General features: G+C 36.3%; 1 protein-coding gene across 2 annotated transcripts in view; it reads left to right on the plus strand.

Moving 5' to 3' along the window:
• The window catches only part of PRKG1 (protein kinase cGMP-dependent 1), an 884536-nt gene that overhangs the window by 632137 nt on the left and 225349 nt on the right, over window positions 1-27050 (plus strand). For both annotated transcript variants that reach the window (XM_070945009.1, XM_070945008.1), the window contains exon 5: window positions 19080-19143. In XM_070945009.1, coding sequence (XP_070801110.1) covers window positions 19080-19143 — 64 coding nt within the window. The remainder of the gene's footprint in view (window positions 1-19079; window positions 19144-27050) is intronic.

Genomic DNA, 27050 nt, shown 5'->3' on the forward strand with positions numbered 1-27050 from the left:
GCTGCTGCCATTGCCGCCATGTTCGTGCATGCGCATCCCATTGGACTTGCAAGGGAATGGGATGCATGTGTGTGAAGAATGTGGCAGCGATGAACATGGCAGGAGGGGCAAGTGAGCAGCAACCAGGGAATCGGTTCAGGAGCATGACCAGCTGGCCATTGCTACCAATTTGGCGACCTTGGCCAAATTTCCGCCAACGGTTTGTGCGAACCGGTGTGAACCATCTGAATACCACCTCTGGTCTGCAAGTGTAATCAGTAATCTCTCAAACTGCTTGAAAATGAAATCATTCTGGCAAAGGAGAATTTTTTTCTGATAGGAATGAGAAAGGCTTTGTAGATATCGCTTTTGCTTCAAGTTAATAAATTAGCCATAACCAAAGTAAAAATGTTTTGTGTGTGGGGGTGGGGGGAGAGGCTGGAAATCTAACAGATGGCAAATTCATAGAGACCAATTCAAACAGGAGAGTCAAATAAATACCTAGGGTTTGTAGTTCAGGCTAATGGTAGGAAGTATACTAAATATTAAATAATTAAATAGTCTGTTGACTGTGCTAGAGAAAGCATAGGAGTTTTTAAAAATATACTTAGTGGGTTTTTTATGTTCTAAGTCTCCTTAAGATATTTGAGACCATGTTGTACTTCTAATTACTTTACTGAATGCAATTGTATTAGGAACATAGACAGATTAATTGGTGCAGTCCAAATTTATGATCTATATTGGTGTCTCCAAATAGCCCACTAATAGGGCACAACAACTGAATTAGATTTTCTCACCATTGCAATCAGGATAATAACCGTATTATTTATGGTTAGAATGTAAATTCCCATCAGCTGGCCTAACATCATTCCTGAAGATAAATTCAAATCTTTTTAGTAAAGGACATCGGAATAAAAACTCCCATTTCTTGACCGAGTTTATTTTTGCATAGGACTTTGACATTCATAGAAGTTCAATAAAACAACAGATCACAAATCTGGTTAAACAATCGAAGCCAGATTTCTAACTACCTACCCATAGGAAATATTTCTTCTTGCCAGCTACCTTAAATTAAACTAAAATTAAACAATGGAGAAGGGCATTGGAAATGATGAGTTACAATATTTTATGCTGCTCCTTTTGTAGAGGCCTGTGAAAGTTTGATTATATTTTTTAAAAAAACTATTCCACGCAAGGATTTATTTTCTGTTTCATTAAAAAGTGAACATATTTATCCAAAATAAAATTTGTGCTCTGATAAGCACAATCCCCGAATGGATTAATTATATGTGATGTCTTTTAACTTTCTGATTCCTATGAGCTTTAATCAGGACATGGCTGATGCCTGATTAATAGGGAATCCCAATAGTCAAATTTCAAAAATTAATTGTAGAATACAGCCATTTTTTTTAAAAAAAATTGATTTATATGCCGCCCTTCTCCGGAGACTCAGGGTGGCTTACAATGTGCTCAGCAATAGCCTTCATCCTTTTTGTATATTTATACAAAGTCAGCTTATTGCCCCCACAACTGGGTCCTCAATTTACCTACCTTAAAAAGAATGGAAGGCTGAATCAACCTTGAGCCTTGGCGACATTCGAACCTGCAGTAATTGCAGGCAGCTGGTCTTAATAACCAGCTTAATAACAGGGTGCCTTAGACCACTGTACTACCAAGGCTCTTATTGGAATCTTAAGCCATTAATCTTGGAAAAAACATGATACTGAAAATTGCCATTTTACTAGTTTCAAACTTCTTCATTTCACTGAACAATCCTTGAAACAGGATTGTTGATATAACTGGTAGAGTTTTAAGGGCATCTGCATTATTGCATTTATTCATAATGGATAACTATCCAAAGAAATAATCACATTGCTTTTTCTTCCTTCTAGTTTCCAAATGCTATTTTTGTCCTTTTTCAAAAAAATTTACTGGCAGAAAGTGACATTTAGGTTACTTGCATAATTATATATAGCTTTTCTCCCAGTTAGGTACAATTAATTCTTGGGAAATAGTAAAGTGAAAATGATGACCGAAGTAGTTAATGGTCTATAGAAAGTTTGTTACTGCATTGATTTAATATTCAGTTTAAAATAGCCGGAAGGTAGCTAAATGTGGGTCACATTTTTATATACATTCATTTTACATAAAATCGTATTGATAGAAAGCCAAACAAGTGTTGTTTAATGTCACAATTATTTTTTTAGCAACTAGAAGTGATCACAACTGTAATTGACAGCAACCCATTTTGGCTAAATCTGGTTTTGTAAGCAGAGATCATGTTAAAATTAATTTTTGAATGGCATTCTAAATATAATGAAGGACGGATATTTAGGAGAATTGCCTTAAAATTACTCAGAAGATCAAACTACCCAACATAATCATCCTTGGAATACAAAAATATTTTTGATGATCTAATTTTTAGCAGCCTGACATCTCCGATTGCAAAAGCCATGTTGTAAAAAAAATAAGGCCATATTTGAGAAAATTAGAAATGAGGAGGTTTGAAACCTGTAGTTATAATAAATGAAAAGATGTTAATCTACAACTTATTTATAATACTCATGAGAGTTTATTTAAGAAATATGAGGAAAAAATGTAATGTATTGTAGCTACTTCTAGCATGACATTTTTGGCAACCTCAATCTGTGTCCTTTTTTTAAAGACCTTCTGCACAAAATGATAAATTGAAGGCTGAATCTTATCATTTATGAAATTATTTTTAATAGATAACAGTATTTTGACCTTTATGTTTTGCACAGAACATGATTTGTAATTGATCTGAGATTCAGCATTTTGTCAAAAACTATAATAAGATTAATGACATTCAATAGGATGAGAAATTAAATTATTGAAAAGACTTATTTAAAGAAAGAACTGTGAATATAATTGATAGAATGCACATTTTCACATTTACCTTCGAGACCGTCTTCTGCCACCAATAGCCTCCCACCGGCCAGTCCGCTCCCACAGAGAGGGTCTCCTCAGGGTGCCATCAGCCAAGTTATGTCGGCTGGCGACACCCAGGGAGAGGGCCTTCTCTGTGGGAGCCCCAGCCCTGTGGAATGAACTGCCCCCGGAAATACGTAAGATCTCCGACCTCTGGGTGTTTCGCTGCGCACTGAAGACCCTGTTGTTCCGCCAGGCTGGCCTATCAACATAATAATTTTAAATTGGGGTATTTTAAATTTCTGCGGTTTAAATTGAGCCAATTCTATTTAATCATTTTAATTTTTAACTGCTGTTTTGTCTTGTGTTTTTAAATAGGCTGTACATCGCCCTGAGTCCTTCAGGAGAAGGGCGGTATAGAAATAAAATTATTATTATTATTATTATTATTATTATTATTATTATTATTATTATTATTATTATTATTATTATTATTATTATTATTATTATTATTATTCAGGAAAACAAGCAATGTCCTGAATATATTTATTTAAAATTATATATTTGTAACTGCAATTTAATGTCTTGCTGACTGTGGCAAATCATAATCGAATTAGGGAAGAGACCCCTTCCCCCCCCCATTCTATTCTAGAAAAAGGGCTCAATTCTTCCCTGTGAAAATGTGTTGTAAATTAACAATTGTCAACCCTGAGTGCTTTCACAGAATTGTTTCGATCTCTTCTGAGAAGTCCTTCAGCAAGAGAACAAATTGGACTGAAAAGATAAACTATGCTGTTACCCAATTATTGCACTCAGAAGTGCTACAACAAATTAAATGAAAAATGATGAGCAATGAGACCGGTGGGATTTACAAATTACTAGACCCTGAAAACTGTACTGTCAAATTACGCAAAGTTCTAATGAAGCAAGGTAACAAAGGTGCATACTCCAAGACACAGTGCATAAAACATGGCTTTATGAGGAGTACATATAGGCAAATACAGATTTTCCCTATAATTATATGTAGTGGGGGGAGGAGGAAATAAGAGGAGGTTTTGGTGGGAGGGGGAGGAGCCAGAGGGACTGCGAGAGGAGCAGTGGTGGGTTGCCCCGGTTCGCACCGGTTCTATAGAACCGGTAGTAAAACCAGCAGGAGGTTCCGCCCACCAACCCTGACGTCATCAAAATGCTTCTGCGCATGCGTAGAAGCTTCTGCACTTGCGTAGAGGAATGCGCCCGCATGCGAGTGAAACACGTGCATGCAGCCCCGTTGCAAACTGGTAATAAAGGTAAGTGGAACCCACCCCTGGAGAGGAGTAATAATAATTATAATCAGTACAGAAATAAAACTGGCTTCATAAACCCTCAGATTCTGCTGCAAATCCTCCCTGCATATCAACATTTAATCTTACATTTTAAAACAGAAAGCAGCTAGAAAAAATTGGTGTCCATTTACTGAAGCAGTAAAGTCAAAAGATTCGCACACATTCTGGCATAATGTATCACAAAATCTTAGCACTGGGCTTGAATCCCATATTCCAGCATTCACTTACTACTTCCAGTCACTATGTGCTTCAAAAGTGGCACAGATGCCAGCACTCCACTGGCATCCATAATAATTCTTGAAAGGTTAGCCCACTGTCCATCTGTATCCATTAGAGGAATAAGACAATTAATTGAGCATTTGAAGTCTAATAAAGGCCCTGGTAGTGACTTTATTCCTGCTGACATTTTTAAAAATAACATTGGTTCCAATTCTCACAGCACTTTTCACATTTATTGACAACACTACCGACATCCCAGAAGATGGGACAAAACCATCATAATTCCAAATCTATATGACAAGAAGAAAACAAAAGCCTGACAACTATTCAATAATCAGCGTTTTGTATATAATCAGTAAGCTCTATGCTAAATAGCTATTGAGAAGTTCTATGCAGCTTTATGTAGGGAAAAAGATGTTAGCTAAGCACCAAGGCAACATAAGTGCTGGATACTGTCTTTTACCATCAAGCCATCTGTTGACTGCCAATCCCTAAAAAACAGACACTGCAGACCCTTTGCTAGATTCATTTCTTTCAGCAGTCATTGATGTTGTAGGAAGAAATATCCAGGTCCAGTTCCAAGCTGAGAGAAAGGTACTGGAGACAAAATGGAGGCTGGAGGCTGATTGGAAAGAGGGTCCATTTATTGATGAAGCAGAACCACCAAGCACGTGTGATTCTGGGCAGTTGACCACATGGAGTTGAGAGTGAGGGGTTTTTATACCTTCTCTTGGGCTTTGCACTTGAACTTCCTGTTCCTGGGCAAGAACATGTATTCTATTGACTGTTGTCAGATTCCCATGGTGCCATGTATAAATTCTAGGAGTTTGTCTGAGCTAAGCTTGGTTGAAGTTTGGCTGATGCAATGAAGGGGCTTGTTGGGCAGTTCCTATTGTGGCTGAGGGCTAACCCTACCTTTGTTCAGACCTTGCTGCAGGGAGTAATGCAAGGGTGAAATCCAGCAGGTTCTGACAGGTTCTGGAGATCCGGAAGCAGAAATTTTGAGTAGTTTGGAGAACTGGCAAATACCACCTCTGGCTGGCCCCAGAGGTGGGGAGGGAATGGAGATTTTGCAGTATCCTTCCCCTGCCATGCCCACCAAGCCACACCACGCCCACCAAGCCACGCCCACAGAACGGTAGTAAAAAAAATTGGATTTCACCACTGGAGTAATGGATTGCCAAATCTGCATTTCTAAAAGCTGGTCTTAGCTTAGTATCTGCTAGGGGGCAGGGAGCTGGGGTTCTAAGTTTCTGTCTCCCTTAAGATTTTTATTTCTCTTTTAGGGGGCATATTTTATCCTGCCTTTTTAAAAATATTTCTCAATTTTTTTCATTCTTCTAGGAGAGGGGTGGGTGGTAACTTTCTACAATGTAAGTACAAAAAAAAAATCCCTTCCCATAAATACTTTGCCTGTTAATCCCACAACATAGAATACTATTTCTAAATTTAGACAACTTTAAGATTGTTAGAGTTTGCAGCAATCTAACGAACACTTAGATTCAACAATCTAAACAATTCAGCATATAAGAATTCTTTATAAAATATTCTTTATATAAGAAACTTCTTTATATACAATACCCATGCAGAAGACAGAAACAGAACTCAGAATCCAGAAACACAGAATCAATAATCACAGATTCAATAATCACAGAAGCTAAATAATATATATATATTATATCAGTGCAGGCTCCGAGCCATCTGGCTCACCAGACAGTCCCCACTGGCTGACCTGTTACCATGTCTATTCCAATTCATGAAGCTTTATATACTGACAAAGATGTGTGGACTTCAACTTCCAGCCACCATTGTGGGATATATTTTATATCCCTTGGGTATAACATTTTTTATTTTATTTTATTTTTTTTTTAGCATATGGCATGTGTCAGCCAGGGATGACCGAAGTGGCTGGCTGCCACTGTGAAAGGAATTTTTTCAGGTGGTGTTATCTTGCCCGCAGGACGCCTAAATGCCAGTAGGCAATTGGGGAAGTCTCCTTTTCTGTCCCTACACAGTTTATTCGCTCACAGGAATCGAGCCGCCGAACTGCTGACCTCAGCAGAGCTCAGGTTCAGCATCTTACCACATGAGCCACCACGGCCCCCATAACAATAATTATAATATTGTGATGTATTTCCTTTGCTTGATGATTTTTGTCTGATAGAGATTCAGTGTGTTGAAACAACTAGTGTTATCTATAATTTTGAGTTTTGCTGGCTGGGGAATTCTGGAAATTGAAGTCCACAAGTCTTAAACTTGGATATCCCTGAATTAGAGGTTTTGATTTAGTTCTTTGGAATCTCACTTTCAGCTTCCTGGCAATTGTAGGAAAATATTCCAGGTCCCAATTTATCAATACTGCAGATTCATTCTGGAATAGATTTTAGCATTACTGCATTCACATCAAGTTGTATTGTCTATTTTTTTTTCTTAATGATAGCAAGTAGGCATGCAAAGGCTTGTGCCAAGTGAAATCCAATTTTCCTATACTTGACTGATTGTTAATGGTCAGTGATCATGATAGTTGCTTACAAAACTCGTTTGCAGTGTTAGTTCAATGGCTTTAAACATATTTCTTGAATTAGCATGATTGGCTTGTACAGACTGGATAAAAGATCCACTGCAACTGTTCATAGTTATAGGGAAGAAATGTCTGGGATAGTAGTATATCTGGTAAAGGAGAAACAAGTCCAGGTTTAAGAACTATCTAGCATTAAACATACAATGCAACCATTTTCCTTATCCTTTGCTTCAGTGGAATGTACTTTTCTTTAGATAGTACAACGGGGTTCTGCTTCCTCATACTTAATATGTCCAATGTCCAATGCTCATTTTCCAAAGCAATTTTTGTAATTTTAATATTATTTCCGGCTGCCCTGCTATGAGGAATGGATGAATAAAAGATGCTCCAGCTTATTTATTGATTAAACATATTGTAAATGGACAGCCATCTCAACACAATTCTGCTTGGCTCGGAACAATAATAAATCCCGAAATACTAAAATTAATACTTTATGCAAACAAACACACATGTAAAAAAAAAAATTACTTTACAGAAGAGAAAAAAACGGGTTATTTCTCCCTCCCAGCAATAGAAGCACACTCCAGTTAATAACGCTAATCTAGTAATAGAAAAAAAATGGAAGTAATGTATAGCTTTAAATCAATTTGTTTTCAAAGAATATAAAAGATAAATCACACATGTTGTTCTGTACATTCATAGTTTATAAGATTCAAATTCACAAGAAGCTGAATGCCTCCAATCTGTGTTAGGAACAGCACTTAGACTTATATACCACTTCATAGTCCTTTACAGCACTATTGCCCCCCAATAATCTGGATCCCCATTTTGCTGACCTCATAAGGATGGAAGGCTGAGTCAAGCTTGAGCAGCTAAGGATCGAACTCCGGGTTGTGGACAGAGTTAGCCTGCAATACTGGATTCTAACCATTGCGCCATAAATGCTGAAACCTGGTACCTGACTTGCAATTACCAATCCATCAGATCATGTACTATGGAGTCTTTGGTGCTCTGTGAGCTTGGTTGTTTTCTTGCAGACATTTCATGATTGATAACATCATTATCAGTGATGTTACCTGGTCAGCTAAGGAAATCTCTTCAAGAAAACAACCAAGCTCAGAGAACATCAACCCTAAACTACAAATGGAGATCATATACTCCTTGAGATCCAACACCACCCTACCCTAACACTTGGGGAAAAGCCATCATTTGCAGATTTCTGGGAAACTAAAACAGTCTGCTGGATCCTATATGAAGGATCTTCCACAGGGCAAAGAAAATTCAGATTTCCTAGATCCCAGTGGATGGTAATATCTAAGGGTCAGGACCTGGAACACGCCTACTATGTCTATCCGTAAGTGACATAGCTGTCTTTTCCGGGTTGATTTATTTTTAAACAAATAATGTTTTCCTTTTTAAAGGGATACCATAACACTTCTATTCACTTCAGATTCACATCTATTTTAAAATACGGTTTCACAGAAATTAAATATACATCTGAATCAGGGGTGAAATCCAGCAGGTTCTGACAGGTTCTGTAGAACCGGTAGCGGAAATTTTGAGCAGTTCGGAGAACCAGTAGTGGAAATTTTGAGCAGTTCGGAGAACCTGCAAATACCACCCCTGGCTGGTCCCAGAGTGGGGAGGGAATGGAGATTTTGCAGTATCCTTCCCCTGCCATACCCACCAAGCCATACCCACCAAGCCATGCCCACCAAGCCACACCATGCCCACCAAGCCACGCCCACAGAACAGATAGTAAAAAAAATTGGATTTCACCTCTGATCTGACTATTGAAAAAAACACACATTGGACAGTTTTATGCTGGGGGGATGGACAAGCTATTTCTAATACAAGATACAAGCACCTGAAAAACGTGTAATTAAATACAAAATATTAAAATATCTCTCTAAAAATTTTCTAAGCCGCAAACAATGTTGACATACAACAATGTGTGCCCATTGCAGAAAGCAGCTTTAGAATCTTTTTTTTTTCTTTTTTTGGCTTATAAGTAGAATTTTCTCATGTACATGAGAAATCTCTGTGATAGAATATGAAACATTACATTTCCTAATTGAATATAAAAATCCACTGTGCACGTTCAGGAATCCATAAGTGTTTTACTTCATAACCCATCCTGTTTTCTACTCCATTCATATGCACACGCAAACCCACACAACAACATGTTGGAATAAAGCATTTGTTTTTTCACAAAAGATCTTTATACAGTGTAGATTAATGAACTGTTGTTTCAATATTTTGAGGATTAGTTCTGTTGATGTCTAAATGGAGATAATTGCATTCAAAATTTTACTTTATTTATTATTTATTTATTTATTTATTTATTTATTTCAACTTATATACCGCCCTTCTCCCCAGGGGGACTCAGGGCAGTGGACAGCCAAACTTAAAACACATATAGTACAAAAGTTAAGAAAAAACTAAAATAAATTAAATCATCGGCATTTCCAATTTAAAATCCCAAATCTACAAAATTGAAAAGTTCCCAATTTAAAACCCAGAATCAATAAAATCGAAAATTTAAAAACCCCATTAAAACCATTTAAGCTAGGCCAGCTTGTTGGAACAAATAAGTTTTCAGGGCCTTTCGGAAAGCGCGGAGGTCTGGGATCAGTCGTTAACTTTAATCTAATGGACAGGCAGTTCTCTACACTCATTTACAAGCAACAGAAACCAATTAGATCACGATATCAGTAAACTTCAATAGAATTGGAAATTTGTTTTATGCAAACAAGCAGACATAAAAACACCTTTATTTTACAAAACAGAAAAAAATGGGTTATTTCATCCTCCCGGCAATAGAGGCATGCCCCAGTTAATACAGTAATTCTCATCTAGTAGTTGGATTGAAAAGGGAAATAATGCATAGCTTTAAATCAATTTGTTCTCAAGTAACATACAAGATAAATCACACCTGTGAAGTTCTGTAAATTCTTAGTTTATAAGATTCAAATTCGCAGGAGGCTGAATGCCTTCAATCTGTGCTAGGTATGCTGCAAGGCAATTTAGCCACTGTATCAAACTGGGCTTTGGAATCAGGGGATATTTTATCCGGAGATAAGCTTTACTGCAACAAATGAATCACTCTGGATTCCGAGTCAACAAGCTGTTACTGAAAAGAATAATTCGAAGACTGGATACAATAGCCTGAACTCAGAGAGAGTGCTTAGAAGGTATCAGAAGGAAGAATGGTCTTGCAGACCAATTGAAATATTTGAAATATCAATACAACAACAAGAAGAAATTATGCAAGTCATGCAAACAAGAAGTTATCTAAGATAGTCAGAAAATAAGTGATGAAATAAGGCAATATTTGCCCACAACCCTCAGCTTCATGGGTTTGGACAACTACTGTAGACCAGGGGTGAGTTCTACTTACCTTTACTACGGGTTCGCAATGGGAGCGCTCAGAACAGAAGCACAGAAGCTTCTGTGCATGCGCAGATCGACCATGATGACGTCTGTGCGGGTGGGCGGAGCGTCCTGCCACTTTTACTACCGGTTTGCAAGAACCGGACCAAACCGGGAGCAATTCTTCTTCAGCATGGACGTATTCTTCTTCAGCATGAATCCCCTTTAAATACCATTTGTGTCCATAGACCATGGACACCAACCCCCAAGACTTAATTTAAGATTTAAATCAGAACATTTATTCAAGCTTTCACAGACCCCCTGTGATGACATTGTGGTCCCCAGGGGTCCACGGACCACAGGTTGTGAAGCACTGGTGTAGAGGAATAAATAATTGCCTTGGAACATATGAAGAACAGCTGTGGGAATTCAGTATGTCTAGTTTAATGAAAAGAAGGACTATGGGTGATATGATAGCAATGTTCCACTATGTAAGGGGTGGCCATTAATTAAGAAGAGAACCACCTTAGAACTAAGGAGAAATTTCCTGACAGTTAGAACAATTAATCAGTGGAACAACTTGCCTCCAGAAATTGTGGGTGCTCCAACATTGGAATTTTCAAGAAGAGATTGGACAACCATTTGGCTGAAGTGGTGTATGGTTTCCTGCCTAAGCAGGAGGTTGGACTAGAAGACCTCCAAGGTCCCTTCCAACTCTGTTATTCTGTTAACACTAACTGACCAAGAAGAGAAACCAGATGTCTAGGACAATGTGAGGAAACTCAAGCTAGTTTGACTCAGACAAATCTGCAAACTTTTGCAGATTGTCACATTTGCTAGCAAATTTAACACTTCAGAGAGGTGGTACATTAATTTAGGAAATAATTGTAAGTGATGACATAAATTCTAAGAAAATACATTCATACTTTGAGTCACAGATCACCCCAGCGAGTTGGAAAACTATTCTAGATGAAAACATAAATGAGATAATAATCATATAGATTTCATCTCTTTTCAACACTAATTATGATCCTGGGTATGAAATTGTGAATGAAGTAAAAACTTATGGAGAATATCCGCTCTTCTGTAACCAGCACCAAAGGCATCCAAACAAGTTTCCTTCTATTAGAAGGAGCATAATAATTGTGATAGAATTGTGTAGGAACTCCTAAATCTTAAATTCTTGAAACTGTGGAATAAAATTCCAGATTCATGAGCTGTCATGATTACCCACCTACTTTCTAACATTGGCTGTGCTGGCCCAAAAAGCTACCGTATTCCCCTTCAAACAAATCAGGAGACTGATAGCACCATTAACAGATTTTATTAAAAGGAAAAGACTCACTGCATCCAGCCCTTGCCACCATTGTCTAACCATTGTCTAAAAGAGAAGGTTCTCCTTCTCCTTTACCTTGACAGAACATTTACCCACAAACTTTATAAGCCAAGTTTCTGGTCTTGAGTGTCCTTTATTGTAAATTGTATTGTAAAGAATGTGTGCTCTATGTTACACCCTTATATTTTTAGTGTGTTCATAATGCCTTGTCTATCTGTCTGTCTTGTCTGTCTACCATACCTACCTAACTACTTAACTACCAAATTTTCTAACTTGCTATTAGTGAATCACAAAGAACAAAGCTGTATCCTAAATACTTCAAGGAAGAGCTAGATTCTTGTTTGTTTGTTTTTAAATAAATTATTTGAGAAACAAAAAAACAGCTGGATACAAAAAAGCAACTAAAATTAAATTAAAAATTACAGTAGGGTGCTACACTGAAATTCACCTGTGCAGAGGATATTAATATTCTAATTATTTTCCTAGCCGGGGTCTGCATGCCTAGTTCATTTTTTCTCACTATACATTTACAGGTAGGCAAATAATAAGGAATATAATTTATTCAACTAACAAAACCCGGGCAGAAAATTAAAACATCAAAATTCCTGGGTAAAAAGCTGACATCTTAGAATTCACTTTTCCTGGATTATTTTTTGTGGTGTAGACATGTATACAAATTGTTGTATACCTAAATACTTAGTTCTTGTACTTAACATACTGACAACTATTAAAACTACACAAAGTTTTTCAAAATGGGAAACAAGAGAAAGGACTTCTACCATGTTTCTCCAAAAATAATACCCTGTCTTATATTTTTTTGAACCCTGAAATAAGTGCTTGGCCTTATTGCCATGCGCTCAAAAGCCCGATTGGGCTTATTATCAGGGGATGTCTTATTTTGGGGGAAACAGGGTAATACATTTTTTATGAAAAAAAAAGAATTCAGTAAACATTTGTTATTGGCAGAACAGTTGAAATGAGATGATATTCAACTAAAATATTGAATGAGAAGCAAAACATCTTCAAAGAAAAACAAATTGCCTCTTTAAAAAGCACCTTTGGGACAACTATGACCTGGGTGACTGAGAATCTCCATAGACATTTATGTAATTCTTTCTTTGCCTTTAAGATTATTTTATAACGTATTTGTTTTGGGTTTAATACTTTGGAATCAAATTTTATTCTATGATAGCATGTGTTATTAATAGGCAAAAGGCATTTTTAAAATTTATCAAGTAACTCGGAAATTATACTGCTGATACTCCATTTGAGAAAAGGGCCATTGTTGAATTGGCTACATTTAGTCAATGGAATTTTCTTCCAAGTAGGTATTAAGAGATTACATTTTAAACCCCCTTTTAACAAATCTCTTTAGCCTGGTTTTTTTTAAAAAAAGAGAAAACCTATAAAGAACCTCGGAAGTAAATTGAATAATTGGAAGTCAGAGTGAAATCTGTTCTACATGAATATCAGCTGGGAGTCATGCATCACATCACGGCCGTCTCCTGCAAATGGTTTTAAGTACTGTAAAATTTAGTGTAGAGTTCAGTAAAAGAGATGATGCATGAAACAAAAATTAAGATCATATAGAGCTCTCAATATTAAGTGCTTCCTGTTCCTATTGAAAGCTACGGTGATATGATATTTACAATACTGGATAGCGGGGGGATCATAAGTTCTCTTTGAGCTTGGTTGTTTTCTTGCAGATGTTTCAGTATCCAAATTAGGTATTGTGTTGATGTACCAAGGTCCCCTCATTTCAACCCTGAGCCACACATATTATCCTTTATCAATACTGGATAGTACTTTAGGCCTTAATGCCACTTCAAACAATGATAGTTTCTCTATGCTTTTAATTAAATTCTTGTTGACCTATAACCCTGTACTTATGATCTTTACATATAAGATAAAGTAAATAAGGGAAAAATATGATAATTTCTGAAAACCGTGTTTATTTTTCTGTATGGTAGAGTTTTTTTTTCCAGGCATTGCATGAATTCTCCCCCCCACCCCCCCACTCCAAATTAAACGACACTATTAAGTTCCACAAGGGAACTTCACTCCTATAATTATTATAATATAATTATAGTCATTATACATATTTCTTTATTTTGTTTTCAGACTCAGCCAGAAAGGAAATTATCCTGGGATATATAGCAGAAGAATACTTAGGTGCTGTCCATAAGAGTTGTTAGAAGTTCTGTTGAGTTTCATCCTTATGGCTTTGAATAATTGTGCATCTTTATATATCATTTTAATATATTGTATAATATACAATTTTCTAGAACATTTTTAACAATAAAAAGATTTATCCAAAGGCACATTACAAAGAAGCCATTTGAAGGCAAGCACTTCCTTTGACACATTAACACAGAGTAAGTATATTAGTCTAAACTTACTTGAGTTGAGCATGCTGAAGTAATTATTTACATTTAACATACGGGCTTCTGGGATTGAAAACTCTATCTAAGTTGCATTCCCATCCTTTCTATCCCTTTTGAAAAGCAATTGTAGGACAAGTAGATTGCCAAAGACCATAAAGTTTATTAGTTTCTGCTGTCAGGATTCAGTGTTTCTAACTCCCTTGAGTAATGAAGAAGCTATCCATGCAGACGTCCCTAACGATAAATGTATTATCTTGTTAGAAGTAACATCACTCTTAGGAACTGGTGTTGCCATGTAGAAATCTGCAGATCCAGATGCTGAGGGTATCATTTTATAATAATGACACTGAACACAAATCATTTCTGTTTTGAGGTTATTTACTTAACAACTATCTTTTTAAGGGATCTAAGAGGCATTCTTGGGTAGGTTCTTTAAAATGACTTCACCCAGAGAGACAAAGGTAATCAGGGGATAATAAATTTACTTGTGATGAGGTCAATGTGTTGAGTATGACGAAATGTTTATGTGTTGTTTATAAAGAACTAGCTGGACATCCGTGCTTCCCTATGAAACAGATAAATTGTGATAAATTGACACTTAAAGCCTGAAACTTAATGTAGCATCAGAGCGTGTTAATATAAGGCAACTGGCAGTTGGAACAGAGTGGGAGGAGGAGTAGAATGTCCCAGCCCACAGGCCAGATGAGTCACATGCTGGCCACGCCTGGTTTAGTGAAGGGGTAGCATCAGAGCATGTTAATATAAGGCAACTGGCAATTGGGACAGAGTTCCTTTCAGGTTGTAGAACGTCTAACTCCTTAGCATCAGAGCATGTGAATATAATACTGTATATGAAATACTAATGATATGATGGCCATTTCGAAAAATCCTTTCTTAGAGAGTACTTAGAAGCCAAGAGGAACATACATGCCAAATTTCAAGTTTGTAGGGTTTACTGTTCTGGAGATTTCGTGATGAGTGAATGGTATTTGACTTTTATATATATATATAGATTCTAATACCACATTTCTTCAAAAATTGTACTCATAGACACACAGACATACAAGATAATGTAACAATGATATAAAAGCCTTTGACAGGTGATAAATACAAAGTGATAATTGGTACTGCCTTAACTAAATCTTAATTAAGAATATATTTATAAATATCCACATTACAAATAGTTGTGTATCATACATGCAGTGATAACCCAACACAGGTTTGGAAGGATAGGTTGGATTTACCCCTGTTTGGTGACAAATTATTGTGTTGGAGTACTGGAACACACTTTCTTCCGAAGTTTGGTAGGCCTTCCAAAGAGCATTAATGAACTTGTTTGTTCCCACCTTCCCCCCAAGCAGAGGTGGTACTCAGCCGGTTTGGACAGGTTTGCCCGAAACGGTAGCGGAAAACCTGCCCACCCCCCTGCCCCAGCTCTATGCCATCCTAATTAGGCACATTTTTGAGGCCAGGTGCATGCACGGAAGGCATGCGTGCCAGCAAACTGCATGTGTGCAAGGCCGGGCGCATGCATGGACGGGGCGCATGCGATCGAAGCGAGCGTGTATGCATGCTGACATTTGCGAACCGGTAGGGAAAGTAAGTGAATATCACCCCTGCCCCCAAGCACTGTGATAGGATGAGATGACTATATGTCAGAAGCTTAACTTGGTGCCAGCTTTTTGTTTTTAATCTTTATGGTCTTAATATGGTTTTTACGTTGTTTTATTATTGATATTGATATTACTTTCAAACTCAATAGGGAGACATTCAGAATTTGGTATAAAATGGATGGCTCTGTAATGCTTTAAATAAATAAGTAAATAAGTCACGTTCATTTTGATTTAGTATGGTTGTTTAAATCTATGCATTTCTACAAATATTGCATGATTTTTGCTCCTTTCTACTCATTTTGGAGCCTATTCAACCTCTTTGTGTTGTCAATAACGCTTATTAGAAGCTTTCTGTTCTATTACTTTTGTAATCTCTGAGGTATTATTTATTTGGATTGATGCTTTGTCAACATTTCTAATTGCCTATTTATCTGTTTTCGGGCTGAAATAAGAGCCTGAACTTCAAACATTCCTCTCTCCCCTGCCATTTTCCCTACTTATATGTGAACTTAATTTGTTCCATACACTAAGTGTTCAATACTAAAATGAAAACATTTTTGTCACTAATGCCCAATTAAGGAATTGATTGAGGTAAATCAAAGGGAAATCTGCATAAAATATATATATATATATTTGTACATCATTCTGGCAGTTTCATCGCATACGCCTCAGAAGAAAACTAAAGAGGCGGAAACACAAGAGAGAAAACAATTTGTGTTATCTCCAAAAGAAACCCTGTGATTTTTAGGGTTTTATCTGACAGCAAGAAATAGGTACAAAAAGACATTATTATGATGTCCCAATTGAGGTTGTATCATATGTGTATCATTCAGGGGTGAAATCTACTTACCTTCCCTACCGGTTTGGAAGTGCGTACGCTGCACAAGGGTCATGTGTGTTTTGGGATCCTCTGTGCATGCGCAGAGAGTCAAAAACAGGTTACTTCCTGGTTAAAATCAGGAAGTAATGACGTCTGGGCAGGTGGGCAGAGTGTTGCGCTGCCACCGCTACCAATTCTCCCATCCACCTACCCCCACTGCTACCGGTTCACCTGTACAAGTGCGAACCAGTAGCATTTCACCCCGGTATCACTATATCAGATGTACTATCCTTATCTGTTAAGAAAAATAGAAATATTGTTCCATGTTCAATAGAATGCAGTGAGTTAATCTGCTTAAATTCTGTTAATTGTAACTTTGTTATTCAGAGCCAGATAAAGTGAAAATGACCAATGTATATAGTAAGTACTGTAGTACTGCATTATTTCATTAAATGTACAGGTAGTCCTCAATTTACAACAGTTGACCATTCAAAGTTACAACAGCCCCGAAAAAAGTGACTTAGGACCATTTTTCACAGTTACAGCCTTTGCAGCAGCCACATGATCATGTGATCAAAATTCAGATGCTTGGCAACTGACTCATACTTATGACCATTGCAGTGTCCCAATGTCATGTGTTCACTTTTTGCAGCCTTCTGACAAGCAAATTCAATAGGGAAGCCAGATTCACTTAACAACCAGGTTACTAACTTATCAACTGCAGTGATTCATTTAACAATTGTGGCAAGAAATGTCATAAAATGTGGCAAAACTCACAACAAATTCTCACTTAACATCATCAATTTTGAGCTCAATTATGGTCAAGGACTACCTGTACTTGATTTTTCTAAATGGAGAGTGGAACTTTCTTGAATAATCTATAAAGGGAGTCGAACATTTATGATCTCCTGCTTTATATCTTTTTCTTGTCATACAATAGATCTATATGGAAATATTTATCCAATGTTGAAATAAATATCTTAGCATTTGATTCAGTACTGAAGATACTGTATACATTCCCTGTTGCAATTGATAATTGGCTTAAATATTTTTTAAAAGATCTTTAAAAGTTTAAGGTTTTTTTAATATTTAAATTTGAAAAATTTCTTTTAAAATATCTGTAAACTTTTAGATCAGTCATGATTCAATAGAAATGTAGCTGACATTTATTAAATATTATTAAAGTATCATGTGCATTGTATGTGTTATATTAATATTTTGTATCTCAATATTTTATGTCCCAAAGCATTTGATGCAAAATTTTTAATTCAGCAAAGGATCAAAACAAACAAAATTATGTAGCTTGTAACAGTAAGACAAAGACAATGTTTAGAAAAATTCCAGATTATGATAAGAAAACTGATGATAGGCTGAACTATGGTTGAATGGTTAGGATATGTTAACTCTGAAGCAGTTTTAAGTACAGTACAAGTAATTTTAGTGTTCTGCATTTAGGGTTAATATTTCATGTCAAGGACGTCACAGTGAAGCATCAAAAGCGGTATGCACATATCACTGTTTCCCCTTTTGCTGTTTTTTAGGATCCTTTGCCTTATATATGAGCATTATGAGGTGCATCTCTATTTCCATTCTGAATGCTAGTAAAAAAATCACAATGGGAAAGTGTCAAACCACAATGAATGATTTTACATAATACAAGTCCAGTACAGTATTGGTGAACCTTTTTGGCACCAAGCGCCGAAATGGGAGTGCACATATGTGCATGTGCCAGAAACCGGAAGAGCATGCGCGCACCGGGTGGCTGCTTTTCCGGTTTCTGGCATGTGCATGCACCCTGGCCAGCTGATCTTCACATGCGCGGAAGCACCAGAAACTGGGAGACCAGGAGGCCGGTGCACATGCGCACGCTGGAACCCGAAGAGCAACACGTGACAGCTCGCATTCCCAGAGAGATGGTTCTCTGTACCACTTCCACCATGCATCCCATAGGTTCGCCATCACTGGTCTAGTATATTGACTACATGGTTAGAAATAATATTGAGAGCAAACAAGAAATGTATTTTTGACTCTTTAAAATTGGTTTTTTTTTTATTGTGAAATACAGTCAAAAATATTGTTAAATGCAGGTGGTCCTCAACTTATAACCACAATTGAGCCCAAAATTTCTGCTGCTAAGCAAGACAGTTGTTAAGTGATGAATTTTGCTCTATTTTACAACGTTTCTCATCATGCTTGTTAAGTATATCACTGAAGTTTTAAGTCACTGACATGGTTGATAAGCGAATCTGGCTTTCCCGTTGACTTCGCTTGTCAGGAGGTCGCAAAAGGTGATCTCATGACCTTTAAAACCTGCAGCCGTCATAAATACATGCCAGTTGCCAAGCATCTAAATTTTGATCACATGACCATGGGGAGGCTGCAACAGTCGTAAGGGTGAAAAAGGATCATAAGTCACTTTTTAGTGATGTTCTTTGAATGGTCAATAAATGAATGGTTGTAAGTCAAGGACAACTTATATTGAGTTTCTTTACTGCATGTGTGTTAAAATAGATTTGTATATTCTACAGGTTTGTTTTATTTTATTCTTCTGGAGCTTTTCTCAAGAGATAAAAATTTAAAATTACATCAACTCACACGATATTTTCATCTTTTTCTTACAGTGTTCCAACATTCCAGAGCCTTCCTGAAGAGATCCTTAGTAAACTTGCTGATGTTCTTGAAGAGGTATTTGATTTTAATTTGGGGACATAGTTTAAGGAATGAAGTAGCCAATCTTTTGTCATTCAAGTATTTCAACACTGCCCTCTTGGGATATTTCTGCTGGATAAAAATATTGTACTTGGAAAAATGTCCTATTGGTTAGGGACACCATGATAATAGTAATATTTTTTTAATTGTTACGTACAATTCTGGGGTCATGGTCAAGCACGGGGAAATCAGGAAGTCCATATATAAAATGAATATAAAGGTTTATTGCATATGCATGCTCTCTACAAAAATCTGAACTACTAACAGTCAAAGGAAATTGGCGGTAGATAAGAATCAGTGGAATTCAAGGTGCACTGGACTTAGTTGTTTTGTGGGTGCAAAAGAACTTGAGACTGATGACACGTTTGACCCCTCAGGCTCAGTTTGGTCATTTCCGACAGTTGTACTCAGCTATGGCATTAATGGTGGTATAAAAGGATTTGTAAGTAGGAGTACACATTTTGCAATTGATCTTCCATCACACCCATCCCAGCTGACTCCAAACATATAGATACGTAATATAAATTCATCCCACATTACTACTAAAATTTGGATGGGCTGTAGCATTGAAGAATTCTCATGATAGCACAGGTGTTAGATGTAAGTTATCATAGCTTCATGGGAATTATATACTTTAAATTTTCTTACATCAATGGATTAAGTTGGGCATGATTGATTTGCACAATTGATATCTCGACTCCCAGACTTCTAGTGACAAGGACATTTCCAAAATTCATGGAAAGTCAAGTGCTATTAAGAAATGTAAGGATCAAGTCTCTGTTATCCCCAGCTCTTCCTGCAGTTTTCATTCTTCTATTTTTCAAGATGGAAAAAGGGAAAGGAAAGAAGCTACAGGTGTCTAGACCAGATTTTTTTTCAAAATACATAAATTGTAAAAACCAGAAGGATAAATTCATTTTAAATCAAGCCCAATGGAATGCATTTGACACTATTTCTGCTTTTAACTACAAGCTGATTTGGAACTACAGAAATTGGGAACAGATTATCAGCATAAGTAAGTAGCTAATTTGATCCAGTAAATAATCCCAGGTAGTTATTTCATTGGAATGAACATCAGTAGGCTTTAAAGTTCTCTAACTTAGTCCTCTTGGAAACTGATGGTTTTTTTTATTGGCGCTAATGAAGCCAGTTCCCAGTTCGTATTTATCACTCTTGTGGAATTATAGCTTCCTTTTGCTTCGCCACATGTCAATGGAATTTTAATGATTTAGGTTCCCCCAAATCCCTAACAATTAAGATACATTGATATTAGAATTCTGAAGAAATATTTTCAAAACATCAGCTCCTTAGGGAATATGCCAAATTTGTGCTTATTCAATCAAAATATACCTATTAATTTCACATCCAACAGCTTGTACTACTTATCTTCCTAATTACTACTTTTGCACCTGGAAAATTACATACTTATAAGTGTTGCAGGAATAATTAAAGGCCATTAATATGTCATCTTGTATGTGTTAATTATATGATATCTGTACATACAAAATTGTGTTCTTTTCCTGCATGGTTATAGATTTTCACATGCACTTGACCACTGTTAGCTAATGTTAAAATAATGAAAGAAAATAACTACCAATTCTCTTCACATGGATTGTTTTTGACATTTTAAAACAAGTTCCATTTTATACTTGACATTTATTAATATTTATCAGTTGCCTTTTGTACTTTCATCTAGCTTGTGGACGAACCAACAATTTAACATGACAATGATGGCTTTTTCTTTGTTTCTTTTACATTCAGTTCAGTAGGGGGAGAAAAATGGGTAGAAAAATACAACGTGCAAAGTATATCAATAATCCGTTTCTTTTAAAAAGTCAGGCACAGGTGAGGGGGAAAAACACAGAACAAAAAAGCATAAACTATGTTTGTTTGATTCGAAACAGAAAATTGCTGTGATCTAAGGGTAATTCTATATAATCTTCACATGGAAAAATCAATAAAGTAATATAGCAGTGCAAAACATTTAAAAGCTTTAGAAAGGAAACATATCTTCTTGAAATATAGAGGCAGCCAAATCCATCAGAATGCTCAGCATGACTACTTGAACTCATTCCAAGGTTTTATTTTATTTTACTTTATTATATTATATTTTATTTATTTTGCTTTCCATATCATTATGAAGTCAACAGTGATTAAAACAATTTTTACATTGATTACAATCCAACTTAATAAAGACCACAACAATTAGTTCATATCTGGACGCTGAGGTAAAACCACAACTGCCATCAACATAACCATCTCAGGGGCACTGTGACATTTTCCAGCCCTGTGACTGATGATACAGCCACGGCTTTAAAGTCTTATGAAAGGCCAACAAGGTCAGGGATAATCCAATCTCCAGAGGGGCTGATGTTCTAAGGAGCAGGTGGCATCACCAAAATGGATCTCTTGCTGGGTTCCCTTTAATTAGAAGCCAACCACTAGCATGCCTCTCCTGCTGAATCTGATGAAAATAAATTGGAGAGAGATAGTTCCTCAAATAACCCAGATGCATGCAGTGAAGGGCTTTATAGGTATCAATGTATAACATTTTGGATTGACTTTAGAAGCATTCTGTCAACCAATTGTGGAGTAGAAGTGTGGTATTAAAGACTGCTCACAATTGCTTGTCCTACTGCCTTTTGAACCAACTGCATCTTCCGGATGCTCTTCAGTTGTAGTTCTATAAAGCACTGTACAGCAATCCATTTGAGTGGTGATTTATGAGTCACTGTGAACAGATCATCTTGGTCCAGGAACAAATGCAACTGGCACGCAGCACAAAGATGTACAAAAGCTCTCGTAGCCAGAGCTATCACCTATTCTTCAAGCAGAAGCCACACTTTCAGGAAAATCCCCAAACTGAACACTCCAAACACAAGTACTATGTGTATAAAAATAGAATAATATTAGCATAAGATGATCATAAATGTGGAAGATATCTAGGGTCCATTAAGTCTCCTGCTAGAGCAACATTTTTAGTACTTCATTTAGAATTGCACTAACTTTTGTAAAAAAAATTCCATTCCAAGAAAGAGATTCATATTAATAACGTGTCTTAATGCCTTTATTCAAGTATTGCATCTTTCTAAATCTTTTTCAAATTATCTTTACTAATAACATTTCTACCTCATTTTCCACTGCAGTTTTAGTTTTTTAAGACAGTTTATAAAACTTATAGAATAGCCACAAAATGATAAATATCAAAAATAACAATTAACATTTTAAAAAAATATATGCATTAGAGTCTTTTCATTGATTATGTGACTGGTTAATGTAATATTTGCGAACAAACAACAAAGCTGAGAGAGCATTAAAAAAAAAACCCACCTTGGCGTGGATAAAATAACGCCCATTATGGATTTCTCACAGGAAATTAGACAGGATTCAGCAATATAAATTATAAAGAAAAAGGGACTGCTAATGAAAAAAATAACCATTCAAGTGGGTATTTCATTTAACTAATAGTACTGTAGTAAAAGAGAGGAAACGGGCAACGGAGAGATATCTCTGTGTGCCACTTCCGGCACGTATGCCATAGGTTCGCCATCATGGCCCTATACCATTTCAGACAAATGGCTGTCCAGCCTCATCTTAAAATATATGGCGCACCCACAACTTCTCAAGGCAAGCTGTTCCACTGGTTGATTGTTCTCACCGTCAGGAAATTTCTCCTTAGTTCTAGGTTGCTTCTTTCTTTGGTTAGTTTTCAATGACTGCTTCTTGTTTTGCCTTCGTTGCTTTGAAAAATAGGTTGTCCCTCTTGTTTTTGTGGCAGCCCCTCAAATATTGGAACACTGCTATCCTGTTACCTCAGTCTTTCAACTAGACATAGACAGTTCCTTCAACAGTTCTTCATATCTTTTAGCCTCCAGACCTCTAATCATCTTTGCCACTCTTCTCTGCACTCTTTCCAAAGTCTCAATATCTTTTTTATATTGTGGTGTCCAAAACTAGATGCAGTATTCCAAGTAAGGTCTTACCAAGGTAGTTAAGTAGTACTAACCCGTCACATGATCTTGATTCTATCTCTCTGTTAATTCAACCTAGAATTGCTTTGGCTTTTTTTGGCAGCTGCTGCACACTGCTGGCTCATATTTAAGTGATTGTTCACTAGGACTCCAAGATCCCTGTCGCAGTTACTGCTATTTTATTTTATGTTGTTATTGTATTATATTGTATTGTATTGCTATTTTAGTTACAGCTAAATAAGCAAGACCTCTGTGTTTCATCAAAAGAGGAAATTTTATTATTGTGATCAAAGACCACAGATTAGGGGTGAAATTCAGCTGGTTCTGACAGGTTCTGGAGAACCGGTAGTGGAAATTTTGAGTAGTTCAGAGAACCGGCAAATACCACCTCTGGCTGGCCCCAGAGTGGAGTGGGAATGGAGATTTTGCAATATCCTTCCCCCAGGAGTGGGGAGGGAATGGGGATTTGGCAGTATCCTTCCCCTGGAGTGGGGTGAGAATGGACATTTTGAAATATCCTTCTCCCGGAGTGGGGTGGGAATGGACATTTTGCAGTATCCTTCCCCTGACACGCCCAACAAGCCACACGATTCCCAACAAGCCACACCATGCCCAACAAGCCAAGCCCACAGAACCGGTAGTAAAAAAATTTGAATTTCACCACTGCCACAGATATACAAACCAATTTTCCTATATTTCACTTCCTGTATGGTAATCAGTGGTGGGATTCAGCCAGTTCGCACCACTTCAGGAGAACCGGTTGTTAACTTTCTGAGCAGTTTGGCAAACTGGTTTTTGGAAGAAATCATTAGGGCAGAAAACTGGTTGTTAAATTACTTGAATCCCACCACCGATGGTAATGCATCAAAATGTGCTAATGACATGGCTGTCCAGCATTTTGAAATTTTAATTTGGGTTAAATGCATTGGAACTAAAAGGCTGACTCCAGGATAAACCACTCTTGGCTGACAAGTTTGAACCTCTCTTCCATACATAAAAGACATGTGCAATGAAGGGAAAAGATCTCCTAAATTAATCATTTCGAGAGAGCTCACTCCCATCCAAAATGATGGCTGTAGGGAAGTTCTCTTAGTCTATACTTTATCTTTTATATATGATGTACAAATTAAGACTTTTTTTAACCCCGGCCTAATTGCTGGTAGCGAAGAAAATAAATATCTCCAATACAAGTGTGAACTTTTATTCTTGCCTTTAGTAAGTGTATTGGGGCAATTTTAATCATCCCTAAGAAAAGAAATAATCAAGCTAGTGATTGATTATTGTATAGTTAGAGAACTATACATTTCTCTGCACTTAAATTGAGGTAAAAAAATAAAACAACCAACAGATAGATATAATTGTATGCATTCTATTAATTAAAAATGTACTCGGAACCTAAGATAGGAAATTGCAACTGAAGTGCTGTTTTTATTTAGGATTCATTCAAAGACATTTCTCCTTCTATTGGAACTTATTGTTTCTATTCTACCTAATTCTATCAAGAAAGTCTTTAAACTGAAAAAAAAATTTGAAGGCAAATAATAGCTTTTAAAAGTGTAAATCAGATACAAAATTGAATTCAACTAGGATTACTGGACCATTGTTAAAACACTTCCCTATACTTTTTTTTTTCCTTATGAAGCATTTTAGCATTAAATGGTGCAAGAATATTCAACTAGCAAGTAGTGTATAAAAAAGTGATTGAATTTCCAAATAGCAGGTAATAATATTCTTAGTAGTTGTAAATTGATAATAATGAGCTGTTTTGTATATTACTAACTAATTAAATGTACATCAGTTTTTGAATTCCTAATCCAAATACATGTAGAACAAATAATTGTCACAAGTTGTTTTCTTATTTAAAAGGTGTTACATATTCCAAACTTTTTCTTAATTGTAAATTTTCTTCTTTGAACTTGTTTATGAGTTTTCCTTTTGTCATCTTACAATATTTTTGAAAATCAATATTTTTTCTACAATAATTCAATTAATTAGATTATACTTTATAATAATCTAATTATTTCCAGGTTATTAAAGGGCAATAGTAGTTTCAGGGTGTTTTACCATAATAAAATATCATATAAAAACATATATAATAATATATCATTAATTAATAAATCCTCACTTGGCAAACAGTTAACATATCCTCCATAATAAAATCCACACAGTAGTAAAGTCCAGCAATTAGATCCTCTCAGAAATTGTATTTTGTTTTATTTAATATATATGGCCACCCATCATAAGATTTTGACTTTGGACAGCTACCAATAATTAAAGATTAAAAAACAATAGTACAAAATTATAAATAACATAACAGGGATTGTATTAACATCCATAGTAGTAGTTTTACTTGATGCCATATATATTTCTTTTGTATACTTTAGTTGTTTTAAAAGTTTTAATTGTTTTTATGTCTTATGATATGCACTGCCTACAGTCGCTCGATGAGATGGGCAGCTATAGAAATAAAATCAAAATAAAATGAAATAATAAAATAAAATAAAATGCAGCCAAGGGAAACAACCACCACTAATAATCATTCACAATAGCTGTGATAATTTATTTATCTTATTTGAATACAAGTTTAGAGAGTCTTCCTTATTTGCAGACTGTTTGCATGCTGCTTTGTCCTATTTGGAAACAAATCCAACTGGATCTGATGGATCTTCTTGTCAGAAAACTGCATAGGATTGTAATTTTGTCCAATAAGGAGAGCAGTAATAATAAAAAAAAACCCCAGGAAAGATAGGAAAGATAAAGACAGCCTTCAGAAAACTTGATTTGGAGTAGATTATCTGCATGACCACCGAAGAAATAAATTTGACCAAGGGCCTCTGAATATGCCCAAAGCAAGGAACTCACTTAACCACTATAAGGGGTCCTTGGTGTTACTCTGGATACCTTTGTTTTTCTATATGTACTTGGTGTCCTACTCTAGCTCTAGTGATGCTACCTAGTTTGGTAATGAAAAGTCCGCAAGAAGCCAATCAAGCTCAGAAAGTACCAAGGACCCCACAATTCAACTCTGAGCTACAAATATTCTCTTCTATCAGTAACTACTATGTGTCACAGGTCCTTCTGCCTGGTCCTTCTACTATGGAATGTACCATTCAAGAACTATCTTTGTGGCCCTCTCTCTAAGTCTTTTAGAAAAAAGGATAAAGACTCATCTATTTTGTCAGGTTTTTTTTTTTAATTGTTACTGGAAATAATTTTGATTTTAATAATATTTGTTTTAATAATTTTCATTTATCTGCTTTAATTTTTGTTGTTTGCTAATTTTGATAGTTGTGATCTACCTGAAATGTGGATTTTAAAATCAACACAACCAGGCAGTTTTCTTACCAGGGGTACCTAACTGGTTTGCTGCTGTCTTCTTGCAAGATGTTTTTGACTTCCCAGTCTAGCCTACACCCTTAGTAATTCCTAGTATCTCCCATCTAAGTCCTAGGCAGACCTCATCATATTACGTCTGACATGAACAAGATTGACAGCCAACTGCACATTTAGTAACACTCTTCAGCATCAGAAACACCCAGACAGGGAAACAGCTCAAGCTGAAAACTGAGCATTTTAAAAACTCCCTAACACCTCATATGAAGCTTAAAACATATAAAGAAAAAGTTTGACAACCTGGAAGCAAATTGGACTCATACTGTGTTTTTATTCAACATGAGAAAAAAATGTGCATACCACCTACCGAGCTCTACATTTTGTCAGATGTTTTATGGACAATCGGGGAAGTAGCTAATGAGAACTTTTAATATGCCGATCCTTGTAGAGAGGTGTTTAACTTGTGCTTCTCCCAACCTATCCTTCCTTATTATGCCCCTGGAATAACTATAGTCCTCACTAATTGTACAAAAGGTGAATAAACAACTAATGCATCATGTTCTTAGCTGCAGCATTTCA

Source organism: Pituophis catenifer, unplaced genomic scaffold (genome assembly GCF_029215685.1).
Source record: "Pituophis catenifer annectens isolate HBS135680 unplaced genomic scaffold, rPitCat1.0.hap2 SCAF_6, whole genome shotgun sequence".
NCBI classification, from domain to species: domain Eukaryota; kingdom Metazoa; phylum Chordata; class Lepidosauria; order Squamata; family Colubridae; genus Pituophis; species Pituophis catenifer.